General features: G+C 40.2%; 1 protein-coding gene across 2 annotated transcripts in view; it reads right to left on the bottom strand.

Moving 5' to 3' along the window:
• Positions 1-12,182, bottom strand: part of SLC1A3 (solute carrier family 1 member 3) — a 77,427-nt gene that overhangs the window by 52,330 nt on the left and 12,915 nt on the right. The window contains exon 3 of one of the 2 annotated variants that reach the window (XM_004422742.3): positions 2,329-2,466. In XM_004422742.3, the coding sequence (XP_004422799.1) occupies positions 2,329-2,466 (138 nt within the window). Of the gene's footprint in view, positions 1-1,885; positions 1,938-2,328; positions 2,467-12,182 lie in introns of those variants that run through there. The other variant, XM_087443201.1, reaches the window with a different exon arrangement.

Raw genomic sequence — 12,182 nt, 5'->3', positions numbered from 1 at the left:
TACTAACATCTCCCAACACACACAGAGGTCCTCCAGGGATGTGTGTAATTTGCAAAAGTCCCCCCTCCCTCCCATTCCCACTGAGTCATACCCCACTTTGGTTTAGAATCATTGTACTTAAAACTCTGAAGGAAATTCTTATTGAATCAATCATTCATTCCAATTGATCATAAGTATCTAAATTACCGTGTAGCTTGGAAATTACTCCTTTGAAAAGGCCTAACACCTCAAAAAGATCTTTGGCAAACTAAATTATGCCCCTTGTCTTAACACAGTCCTGGAAAAGAACTGAGACTCTCTTAATGGTCCCAAGTGGCAGCATTCCCAACTTGCAACTAGGCTACATTTTAAAAGTTCATTTTATATTGGTTTCTTGCAGCTTATAATTCCTTTCTCTTTAACAACAATATTATAAATGTTGATGATTTCTCCAAGGTTTACCCACAAATTTCTTTTTAACCACGCAAAAGGGATTGCATCATAGTGTTTTTTCCTGCAAAATTACTCAACAAAAGCTCTTATTCCTTCAATAAAGTTGACGTATTAAGTATTAGAAAATACCAGGAAATGCTGCTTCAAGGCAACTGTCAACTAGAATTGCTACTAAGGGGAAGTAATATTTTCCCTAATTGTACCTAAGGAGGGCTTTCCTCTTATAAAGGGTAACACAGTGGGTTTTTAGCACAATTACCAGAAAGCAGAAATCTCTAAAAACTGGTCCCACCCTTAAAGAGATAGTATAAAAGGATGCAGGACCCCTCAGTTTGCACCCAGGAAAACTGCAGGTACTCAATTCAGATGCCAGTCAGTAGGGACAGTGAAGAGAGACTCCTTGCTTCACTAAATAAAATGGCGGATATGAGTTCTGTCCTCTAAATGCTTACCGCGAAGAACTTGTTTCCCAGAAAAATGGCAGCACATGGATAATAAAATGAGGATGTGCCCTCACATCAGCATTAATCTAGCTTCTGTGATAAGAACTGTGGCTGTTATGATTACTCCTGGTCAACAATGGGCCAGGCCAGTTTCAAAAACAAGTACCCCAAATCATCCTGTCTACATGATTGTTTTATGGGCAATTCATTCCTCCAATGGAGCTTCCTGTACATGCAATCACTTGTTTAAAGACCTGGACAAGTGGAAGCCAGCAGAGATCTGCAACGCATTGAGGAAAAATCTGACATAGTTTCTGTCCAAGTAATGGCCAGCCCTCCAAGGTATGTAGTAGTCAGAATCTCGCCCCATGACTTTTGAGTTGTACTATGAAGTTCTTATTACACAGAGATCTTGCAAGGAGATTATAAATATCCTTGAGAACTCCCTGGGAGGGGAAAAGATGCTCAGAGCCAGCTCACATAAAGGCCGAGTGATCTGCCTAAGGGGGGACAGTGAGCTAACGGTGGAAGAGAGAACAGGGTCAGTAATACCTGAGTTCTGGGCTTTAGCTACAAACCCAGAAACCATCCTGCTGGGGCAGTGTCTATGGACATTCCTTCTCCAAGTCAGAGATGTGCTGTGGGGAAAGAGAAGAGTGGGCAGGAAGGAATGTACAGTAACATTTTTCTGCAACTTCTTGGCTCTGTTTGTTTTTACCAATCACATGTACAAATGACTCTAACCATTTCCCATGTAGGAGTAAATTGTTATCTTGCTGTCATAGAAAATAGAATCCTATCCTGCAAAGCTTCCACTCGTGGAAAATCCAAATGTCAACTGACAAAATACCTGGATGGGGAAGTCTCCCACCCCCTCCCCATTCTCCCACCAGAGTAAAAGGCCACAGGGGTGGAGGACAACTGGAGAAGGAAATGAAATCATGCGGGTTCACCAGGAAAAGATAAAGTGTTGGTGGCAGCAGAGTTGGTGAGTGTGTTGTGGGCATTACCTCTTGATGAGGCTTCCAAGAAGGCTCCCGCTCAAGTCCTGGTGGCTCTGAGAACAAGCATTCTTGCATCAATAGCTAATAGGCTGTCCAACCAGATGTTATCTGGGTGGGATAAGAGGGTGAGAAAACAGACCTGTTGTACGCTGTTGTCAACTACATCGCTGTGGTCAGAGAAGGCTGGTTGTGTAGTGTTTAGCAGAGCACCTCATTCGTAGTGAGGCAGACCAGACTACGTGGCTGTTTAAATCCGTTTCCTCTTGTGATTGGTAAAATACGAGAGTTATAATCATTCATGCATTACTAAAGCCTCCTTTCCATCATTTTGAAGGAAGTTTTTTTTTTCTAGAACAGAGCATGCATCCAGCAGAAACCTAAAGCGTTGGTTTTTCTAAGCGATCTTTTGCAATAAGCACACTTAAAAAAAAAAAAACTGCATATGGTACCTGTGACGAGACTGGAGATGATAAGTGGTAACACCAGCATCTGTAACATCCTCATCAGAAGTTCCCCAGGAAAGGAGAAGTACTTGACTTCCCGGTAGCTCATTTTATATGGTCGGAGGGTAAATCCAAGGATTGTACCTGAAGGAAAAAAAAAGGAGAAAAATTGAGTCTTTTTTGAAACTGAAGTAACGTTCTAGAAAAATGAGCAAGTATTTGGCTGGTAATCACTCCTGTCTGACAAGAGTAAATTTATTTAAGCAGCAAATATTTGTGCTGCTTTGGGACCAAGGGGTGTGCCTATCTTTTCAGTCGTAGGATCTGGCTGAATCCAGGGTTTTACGTAGAACTTATAGAAAAAATTTTCCTGGTTTTAGCAAATGAAAAATTTCTTTGTCTAACTTAAATGCAGTGGAACCAACTTTGACATGGTTCTGTACAGAGTTACAAAGATTGGGGCATAACTAGGAGACAATTCATGTATACATGAACAAGGCAATATAGGGACAAAAAGCCTTACTATAATGAAATTCCTTTGTAACAAGAGATGTTAGAACTGCTAGCATAACTACCAATAAAGGGTAGTGTAATTTTATTTTTTTCTAATTAACAAAACTCTTGTTCACATTGTTAATACATTTTCATCATCTCCTGGTCTGCACACAATTGTGTCTACACAGTCTTGATATCGCCTTGGCAACCATATTGTACAGACTTGTTAGTTGCTGGCGAGAGAAGACTCCAAAATGAGCAGAGACTTTTTTTCCAAAAGTTTTCCTTGAAAACTTAGGGGAGAATAGGGGGAAGAGAAAGCAATTTCCCTTCTGCTCCTGGAACTTTAAAATATATTTTTAAAATGATGACTTTCTATGTAAATCAAATTATGCATGATACCTTTTGAAATGTTAGGAAATTCACAAAGGTATTGAATAAATTTACTCCCTCTCCCCTTTCCTTAATTTACTTTTCTTGCCAAAGGAAATTTACTTATTCCATTATTGTAGACATTTTCATAATTTTTGCCCTACTCTTACTAAAAGTTATGTGAGTTATAGAGAAGTACTGAGTTCTCTAGAAGCTAGAGGTTGGAGGAGGGGAAGAGAAGACTGGGTAGACACAAGGTTTTCCAAAGGAAGGAAGCAGTCCTTTGAGGAAACGGAATCATCCTAACTTCTTACGAAATGGGCTTCTTCTCTTGTGAAATGGGGCACAAAGTTCATTTCAAGTGTCATTGCAACTCCAATGTCAATTCTTGGGTCTCAGCCACCAAGAAGCATCCATTCTTTAATTACATACTGTGATATTCCAATTAAGAGTCTGAATCTATTTGACTAGAAAATCCAGCTGATTCAGTTTTCAGGGCCTTCAGGAAAATATTTATTGTTTTTTTCCAATGTAATGGTAATATATTCAGGAGAGAAAAATTGATTTGGAAAATGTAGAAAAGTGGAGGCAAAAGCCTGCCCATATAGGTTTTACCACATAAATAGCAAATAGCTAATGCTTACTGAGCTCTTACCACGTGCCAGGCATTGTTGTCAGTGTCCTACTTGTGATAGTAAATTTAATCCTCACAAAAACCCCGGGAGGTAGGTACTATTTTACCACCAATCCACTGATGGAGAAATCTAATCACAATGCACCTAAAACTTGCCCAATTCCAATAGCTACTCAATATCAAAGTCAAACAGCTACTCAAGTGGCAGAGCTGGGATTTAAACTTAGGCAGTTTGCTTTCAGATTTTACATTCCTGACCACTTCACACACTTCCTGCCTCTCCAGTAGAGCAGAGACAACCACAGCTAGTGATTCAGTGAGTTTCTTTACAGAATGTTCCCATACAGAGTTAAATATATGGAAATCACACAGAATATACTTTTCCATATATGGTCACCATAAACTCCACTTTTAGGCCTCATGATGTCAGATCCAACGACTGCATCAAAATTTACCTAATACAGCCTTTACTGTTGAACATTTAGATTGTTTAGCATTTTTCACTTTTATGAAACACCATGATGAATATATGAAAGCTGTTTGATACTTAGGAATTTTTTTTAGTATAGATTAGAGAAAGGGAACCAGAACATTAAAGAATATGACTACCTCAAGTCATGCTATCAAATTGCTTTCCCAATGGATTGGCCCAGCAGTTTAATGCTCCATCAGCGAATGAGAAGGCTTTATTTCCTATCCCTCCAGGAGCAGAGAGTATTATCATAAAGAATTGCTATAAAAAGCAAAATCTGTGAATGTGATGACTAAATAGTATGTATTTCTCTTTTCTTTTGAATTTATTTAATATCTAATGATGATCATTTCTCTTAATTGTATTTTCTCTAAGCATTTATTAAATCCTAATAGTTTAAGAGTTTATATGTGTGTATGTGTATGGATTTGGTATAGATTCTTTATATAATAAAGGTAATTACCCTTTGCCTATGTATAAAATAATATTTTTATAACTATTTTTCTAATTTGCGTGGCATATGTTATTATGTTAAAATGTACAGGTGTTTTGCATTTTTATAAAATAACGTTTACATACCTTTTTATTAGGTGATTTCTTCAAGAGTTATAAACTTTAACTTCCCTCTCTCTCCCAAGTTTGATAAATCTTTCATTGATTTTTCCTTTTTTGATTGTTTGCTTACTTTGTCTTAAAATATTGAAACTTTAACCTTCCTGGAACTTGGTTTGGGGAATGCATTTAACTCCGATTTTCAGTGTGCATCAACAGCACATATGAATTATAAAAGGCTCTGGTTGTATGTGGTTCTGTCCTGCTTGTTCATATAAAGGCCAAGTCACACTGAGATAAGTGCTTCATCTTATAATGAGTAAGTAAATAAATAAATATTTATAAATTTTAGTTCCAAGCAAATGTAATTTCACTGGAATTGATTATGTTTTCTGATCCTTATTTAAATGCATTTTAATATATTTCATTCGATTGTAACAAAAAATATGCACAGTAAACACAAGAAACTCATTTTGGTCATCTGGAACTTGAATGTATCAAGCTATTAGGAATTTTAGATATCCCTCAAGTGACAATTTAAGACCAGGTTTGCTTTTACAAGCTCATTTCTAAATTGGCTGCTATTAGAAATGTATTTACTCATATACAACAATATTTCCAAGGGTGGGTAGGATCCTGGCAAGTCCAGAAAACCTATTTAAGTTATAATTTAGAAAAAACTGAAGACTAGCTGCTCTACTAATGATACAGGTTCTAAGAGCAAGAGATAAGTCAATGTAGATGAATGAAGGGATTATTCTTTCTAAATAGTAGGTGCACTTGATCCCATCTCCCAAAGTCTAACCTGTGCCAACACTGGCTCTACCCTCCTCTCTACAATCACACCAGCTGTAGCCAGCCTCTTTCTCTCCTTGGGTGTTCTTGGTACCTTTTCTTCTCTTCCTCCATCAAACCCTGCATTTACTCAGTGCAACCAATTTTCATCTAGGTGTTAGGAGGGAAAGTAAGCCAGTTCAGTGAATGAATTCTGGGCAATGTGTGAATGAGAAAGTCTTTTAACTCTCCAACCTGCCAAATAGGTATCCAACAGAGCAACAGCAAGACAGTTGGGGAGGCAAAATCTCAAGAGGTTGTGATATTTTTCTTCTGTCTTCTTCCAGTCAATTAGCAAGTCTTGCTTGGAAGTGTAGCCCTGGCATCAGCTATTCTAGGATGTCTCAGGTTTTTTATAGTCTCCAATACAGAACCCATATTTTCTAAAAGCTCTTCTTTATAGTAGGAACAGCAGAGAGGAGACATCATCTATTTTTTTTTTACTTTTTTTTTTTTGTGTGTGTGAGGAAGATAAGCCCTGAGCTAACATCCATGCTAATCCTCCTCTTTTTGCTGAGGAAGACCAGCTCTGAGCTAACATCTATTGCCAATCCTCCTCCTTTTTTTCCCCCAAAGCCCCAGTAGATAGTTGTATGTCATAGTTGCACATCCTTCTAGTTGCTGTATGTGGGATGCGGCCTCAGCGTGGCCGGAGAAGCGGTGCGTCTGTGCGCGCCCGGGATCCGAACCTGGGCCGCCAGTAGCAGACCGCACGCACTTAACCGCTAAGCCACAGGGCCAGCCCGACATCATCTATTTATAAGGGATAGTTTTAGGTCAAACGGTTTGAAGAGAGGAGTTATTTAGAGTGATAGCACATTGCAAATATACTTTGAATCAGTTTTGTCCCTGACTATGCTTTGGTCTGTTTACTATCTCTGGGTTTACCAAGTGAGCCATCTCTGCTCTTGGGAAAGAGGAGATTATGTTGGGGAAGTGGATTTACTGAGCCCTTACTATGTGTCAATGGTGGCGTGATCCTCATCACAACTTTATGGGGTAGATATTATCATGTCTATTTTAAAGATGAATACAGGAATGCTCAGAAGTTAGTTAACTTGCTCAAGGTTACAGAGCTAGTAAGTGGTTGACCTGGGGGATTCTAAACAAAGCCCAGTGCTCTTTCTATTACACTTTAATGCCTCTCAAACACAAACACATCCTTGTAGCCTGGGCCTGAGGACAGTTCTCAAAAGAGCCTGGCTCCTGAGTCTTCAGCATCTCTAACCCCTAAATCATGGAAGCACTTGAATAATAATCTTGGATCTGCTAGTCATGTCCTGGAGGTACCCAGCACGTCTTGGAACCCATCATAGGTCTTCTTACTTGTTGAGGACCTCAAAATAGGGTTATTAGTACCAGGTCACTGTTTAAAATGGTTACGCTAAACCCCTTTTTATGGAATGCTTTAACTAAACATTTAAATTTATTAATTAAAATCGCCTGCCTTTTCCCTCCACAGCACACTCTAACTCTTGGAAACCATCAGTAACAAAGGTGGAAAGGATAGTACATAACAACATGCTTCAGGTTCCCGTGCTTAACGACAACAGCTAACAGTCTCCAGCACATGCAAGATGCTAAGTCCTCACAAGCACATTACCTCACAGATGCCATGGAGGCCAGGGCTAGTAATACCCACAACTCACACATGAAGAACCAGAGTCATTGAGAGGATAGGTAAGCTGCCAAAACCACACAGCTGGTACAGGTCGGAGCCATGGTTGATGCAGAGAGGCGTCAAGCTGCTTCTCCAAGGCCAGGTGAATGGCTGAGGTGGATGTCACACCTGGCTGTCCAGTTCCAGGCCCAGACTCTCCCCACTATGCTGTACTCACAACCTCTCAAAAGTCTCACTACTAATTTAAAGAGCCTATGTTAGTACACAATATTTTGCCTCTTTTTGTTCTATTTTGAATTAGGCTAACTAAACATAGAGCTTGAGTTGGGGAAAGGTTTTGTTGCTTTTACTTAACAAAGTCAACATCTAGCTCTTTTCAATTCATTTGTTGAATAAATAAACAAAAGACGTTTTTCTTCATCTTTCTGCTCCAACAAACAGGCAGCGTTAGAGGTGAAGCCAGTGTGATAAGGTCAGCCAGCTATCAGCATCAAATTAGGAAGAATTGCTCTGAATGAGAAAATTGCTTTTTTGGGTAAGCAGTTCAGGTTTCTGATTACATTCTAGCCCAGCAATAAAAAAAGCCTTCCCTGAAACATGTTCTTACAGCCTGATGCACAGACTTCTCAGAGCCCTCTACCCTCTGCCCTTCTAACCAATTAGAGGTAGCCGGGCGAGTGAGTCCTGTTTCCCTTTGGTACAGCAGCTCACTGCCTCTGCAGAGCTGAGCTCCGTTAGTGGGCACTTATTTGAAGCACATTGATTGATGTTCCCAGAGCTAATAAAAACCTTATGGCTACCAGATCTTTAATGCAAAAGAACAGATCCTTTATTATTGATTACTCTGCAAAAATAACAATAAAAATCAGAATAACTTTCCAGCAGGATTTGTTAGAGCTGAAGCAAACTTTGCAAAGTTCGCATCTCGGTGACATTGTATAATACACAGACGTCACAAGCAATACCCAGATCGCTCACTCTCTGTAAACCGTCTTATATCATTCCTGCTTTAGTATTTTAACAAGAATCCAGGAAATACCTTAACTAGAATGTTTATAGCGATCAAAATGAACTGTGCTAGTTGGATGCTATGAACAAAGATGCGTTGTTATTTAAATACTTTCTCTCGCCCTAACGTGGAAAGCTCAAGAAGGGAGTCCTTCAGGGATTCACCGTTTCCCCTGGGGAGTCTACACAACAAACACTTCTTTGGAAGATTAAATATCACTTGGCTTTCTAAACTAAGAAACAATGTGCACACTGGAGCCTCAGAAAGAACACACCATGGGCTTGCTTTTGAAGGCCAAACACCCAAACAAGTTAAAACCTAGACCTATTTTAAGAATTTGGTCAATATTTAATCTGATAAAATTATTGAAAATATTAAGAAGCCAGAAAATATTTCAGAGTAAAAGAATGAAGCACAATTTTTTGTTTTTTAAGATTTTATTTATTCATTTTTTTCCCCCCAAAGCCCCAGTAGATAGTTGTATGTCATAGGTTCACATCCTTCTAGTTGCTGTACGTGGGACTCGGCCTCGCGTTGGACGGAGAAGTGGTGCCTTGGGGCGTGCCCGGGATCCGAACCCGGGCCGCCAGCATCAGAGCGCGCACACTTAACCGCTAAGCCACGGAGCCGGCCCCATGAAGCACAATTTGAACTAAAATTTGGACCAAATCACCACTTCACTTTTGGTAAACGTTGGAGTTTGAAATAGTAAAATTTTACTAACGTTTTCACTCTATCTCCAAAGTCTGTCATGAACATATTGGCAGACCAAAGCCTTCTAGAATTTTCACAATGCAAAATTCTCAGAAAAAGAGATGATGCCCCCAAAGAGCTCACATGCCAAAAGAGAATCTAAAAGTAATAGTGGCACTGATCATGAGAGAAAGACCTCACGTTCTGAGGCCACCATAAGAAAACCACCAAATGCCCACCCAGGATGAGCCAACTAGCTCTTCTAGCACTTACACCGCAAACCAGTCAGAAGGACATTCAAAGTCATACCCAGAAAAAGCTTGACCTTCAGATCTTTAACCAGAAAGGGGACCATGCTGTCCACTTGTATGCAAGATGGCTCAAGGTAAATAAAATATCAAATATTTTTTTTTTTTTTTATTTTTTTTTTTTTATTTATTTTTCCCCTAAAGCCCCAGGCGATAGTTGTATGTCATAGTTGCACATCCTTCTAGTTGCTGTATGTGGGACGCGGCCTCAGCATGGCCGGAGAAGCAGTGCGTCGGTGCGCGCCCGGGATCCGAACCCGGGCCGCCTGCATCGGAGCGCACGCACTTAACCGCTAAGCCACGGGGCCGGCCCAAATATCAAATATTTTTGTTGATAACACATCACTGGTTTTATGTGACAAAGTGCTACTATTTCCCAGGTACGATTTTTTCATTTATGTACCAAAAAAACAAACCTAGCACTACTTTGTCTCACGGTTACAACAATTTAATGTATGATGTAACAAAATCACAGGAGTGACATCCATCATCTTTGCCATATTCTATTGTTTAGAAGCAAGGCCACAGATCCCGCCGACACTCAACAAGTGAGCTGCATATGGCAGTATGGGGTCTGTCTAACCTGAAAAGGTCTCTAGGCCTCCTCACCTAGCTGCTTCTAGTGTGGGGTAGACATACTCACAGAGAAGATGCTCTGCAGATATAAGGTGAATGAATGATGCTAGGATTCTAGTCCTAGCCCTGCCTTTAACTCTCCAGGGGACCTTCCCTATGCCTCATTTTTTTTCTTTTCTAACTTATTAATGAAGAAGGCTCCAAGATTTAAACATCATCCTCTTTCTTGCCTGGACTACTGCAGTAGCCTTCTAACTGGTTTCCCTGCTTCCACTTTGCCCCCTGCCCCCCCAATTACAGTCTATTTCCAACATAATACCAGAAGGACCCTTTCAAAACCTAGGTCAGAATGTCACTCCTCTCTGCTCCCTCCACTGGCTCCCCATCTCCTGTGGAGTGAAAGCCTAAGGCCATGCGATGGCCGCACCTGGCCTGCTTCCCCAACTCCACCATCCTCAGAACTCAGCCCCTACTCTTCCCCTCCCTCACCTCCGTTTCAACATTTGCCTCCTTGTTGTTCCTCTATCACCTTAGACACGATCCCACTTTAAGACCCTTGTACTGGCTCTTCCCTTTGCCTATAACACTCTTCCCAGATATTCACAAGGTTTACTTCCTTTAAGACTTAATTCAAATGTCATCTTCTTAATGAGGCCTCCCTGAATTTTCTTCTCCCTTAGCTGGCTTTATTTGTTTCAGTAGTTATTATCACCTTCCAAAATACAGTATGATTTTCCAATTTATTATACTTGTTTATTGCTGTCTCTGCCTGTTGAAATATAAATTTCCATGAAATCAGGTTTTTTTGTTTTTCTGTTTTGTTCACTGATGTATATTAAACCCCTAAAACAGTTCCTGGCACATAGTAGGTGCTCAAAATATTGTGGAATGAATGAACAAACAGCATGACTTATTCTCTTTCAGATAACCAGCTGGTGTAGAACATGTTTCCTGAATGGAGGAATCACTGCTCTCTGCTCCACAGTAAATCCTATTCCCCATGGCACTCTGTGAGCAATGTAACCACAGGCCCCCCAGGACCAGTTCAACAGACCACACCCTATCAACAGAGTAATTAAGAGTTGTCTTTTGGGAAACCCCTTGTCCAGTTCAGGCCAGTTGAGATTACCAACCCATCAACTGGGCCTGCACAAATGCACGATAAGGGACCTTTTTGATGTCAAGGAGCTAAAAACACCACCCTCAGATCATGGTGATGCCGTGTCCTATGAAGAGCCATGAAGCTTGACGACGCTTGCACAGATCATCAATTACCTCACTTCTTACCTCCAATCATCTGTCTCCACACTTTAGACTGCCCTGCCCTTCATCCCACAAATTGTGCCTCAAGCCCTGGATCAGGGAGACAGATCTGAGGGCACATGCCCCCTGTCTCCTTGCAGATCAATCTTGCGAAATAAAGCTACATCTCTTTTCCCAAAAGCTGACGCCATAATAATTGGCTTTTTAAATGTGCATCAGGCAAGAGAACCCCAATTTTGTGTGGTAACAATAGTAGCAGACCCTAAGGAACATCCCCTCTCTTCCAAACGGTGATTTCTCTCTCATGGTGTGTGGAACTGGGTCTTGACTGAACTGCAGTTTCTCTTGTGTTTAGGTTTCTGGATTCACAAACCAGGAGCTTCTGATCCCTATTTCTCTCACAAGGCAGGTTTTTTTAATATGAAGGAAAGCAGGTGTGATGCTGTAGAAAGATCATGGGCTGAGAGTCAGAGATGAGGGTTCTCGGCCTGATACTGCCAGTAAATTATGCTTGTGGATACCTTACTTAAATGATTTAATCTTCATATAAGACCTACAGGGTTTAATACCACCAGCTGATAGATGAGGAGACTGAACCCTAGAAAGAATAAGACATTGTCCAAGGTGACATGGCCAATAAATGATGTCGACAGAATGGGGTTTCAAACTTAGATCTGTCTGTTTCCACAGCCCATGTCTTCAAATCACAAAATCTCTTTGGGACTCTTTTTTTTTTTTAATTTGAAAAATGGGGGGTGAGGGATAGATGGGAACAGGCAGTATCTAAGATCCTCTTAAGTTTTAATATTCTTAGCTAAATGTTCTGAGTTTAAAAGAACCATGTAAACCAAAGCATTATAAATCTTAGCTGCTTTATTATGAATTTATCTTGTTTCTTCTAATGAATTCTAAAGTCCTTGATAGTGCTTATAAAAGCATTTAATAAGTCAAAAAATGCTTTATCAATTTGGCCATTACAGTTATTATAGCAGTGACAAATAAATGAAAAGCAATAGGATATATTGGGGTAT

Source organism: Ceratotherium simum, chromosome 18 (genome assembly GCF_057802395.1).
Source record: "Ceratotherium simum simum isolate JZ-2026a chromosome 18, ASM5780239v1, whole genome shotgun sequence".
Taxonomy (NCBI): Eukaryota; Metazoa; Chordata; class Mammalia; order Perissodactyla; family Rhinocerotidae; genus Ceratotherium; species Ceratotherium simum.
This window is presented reverse-complemented; position numbering and strand designations above follow the sequence as displayed.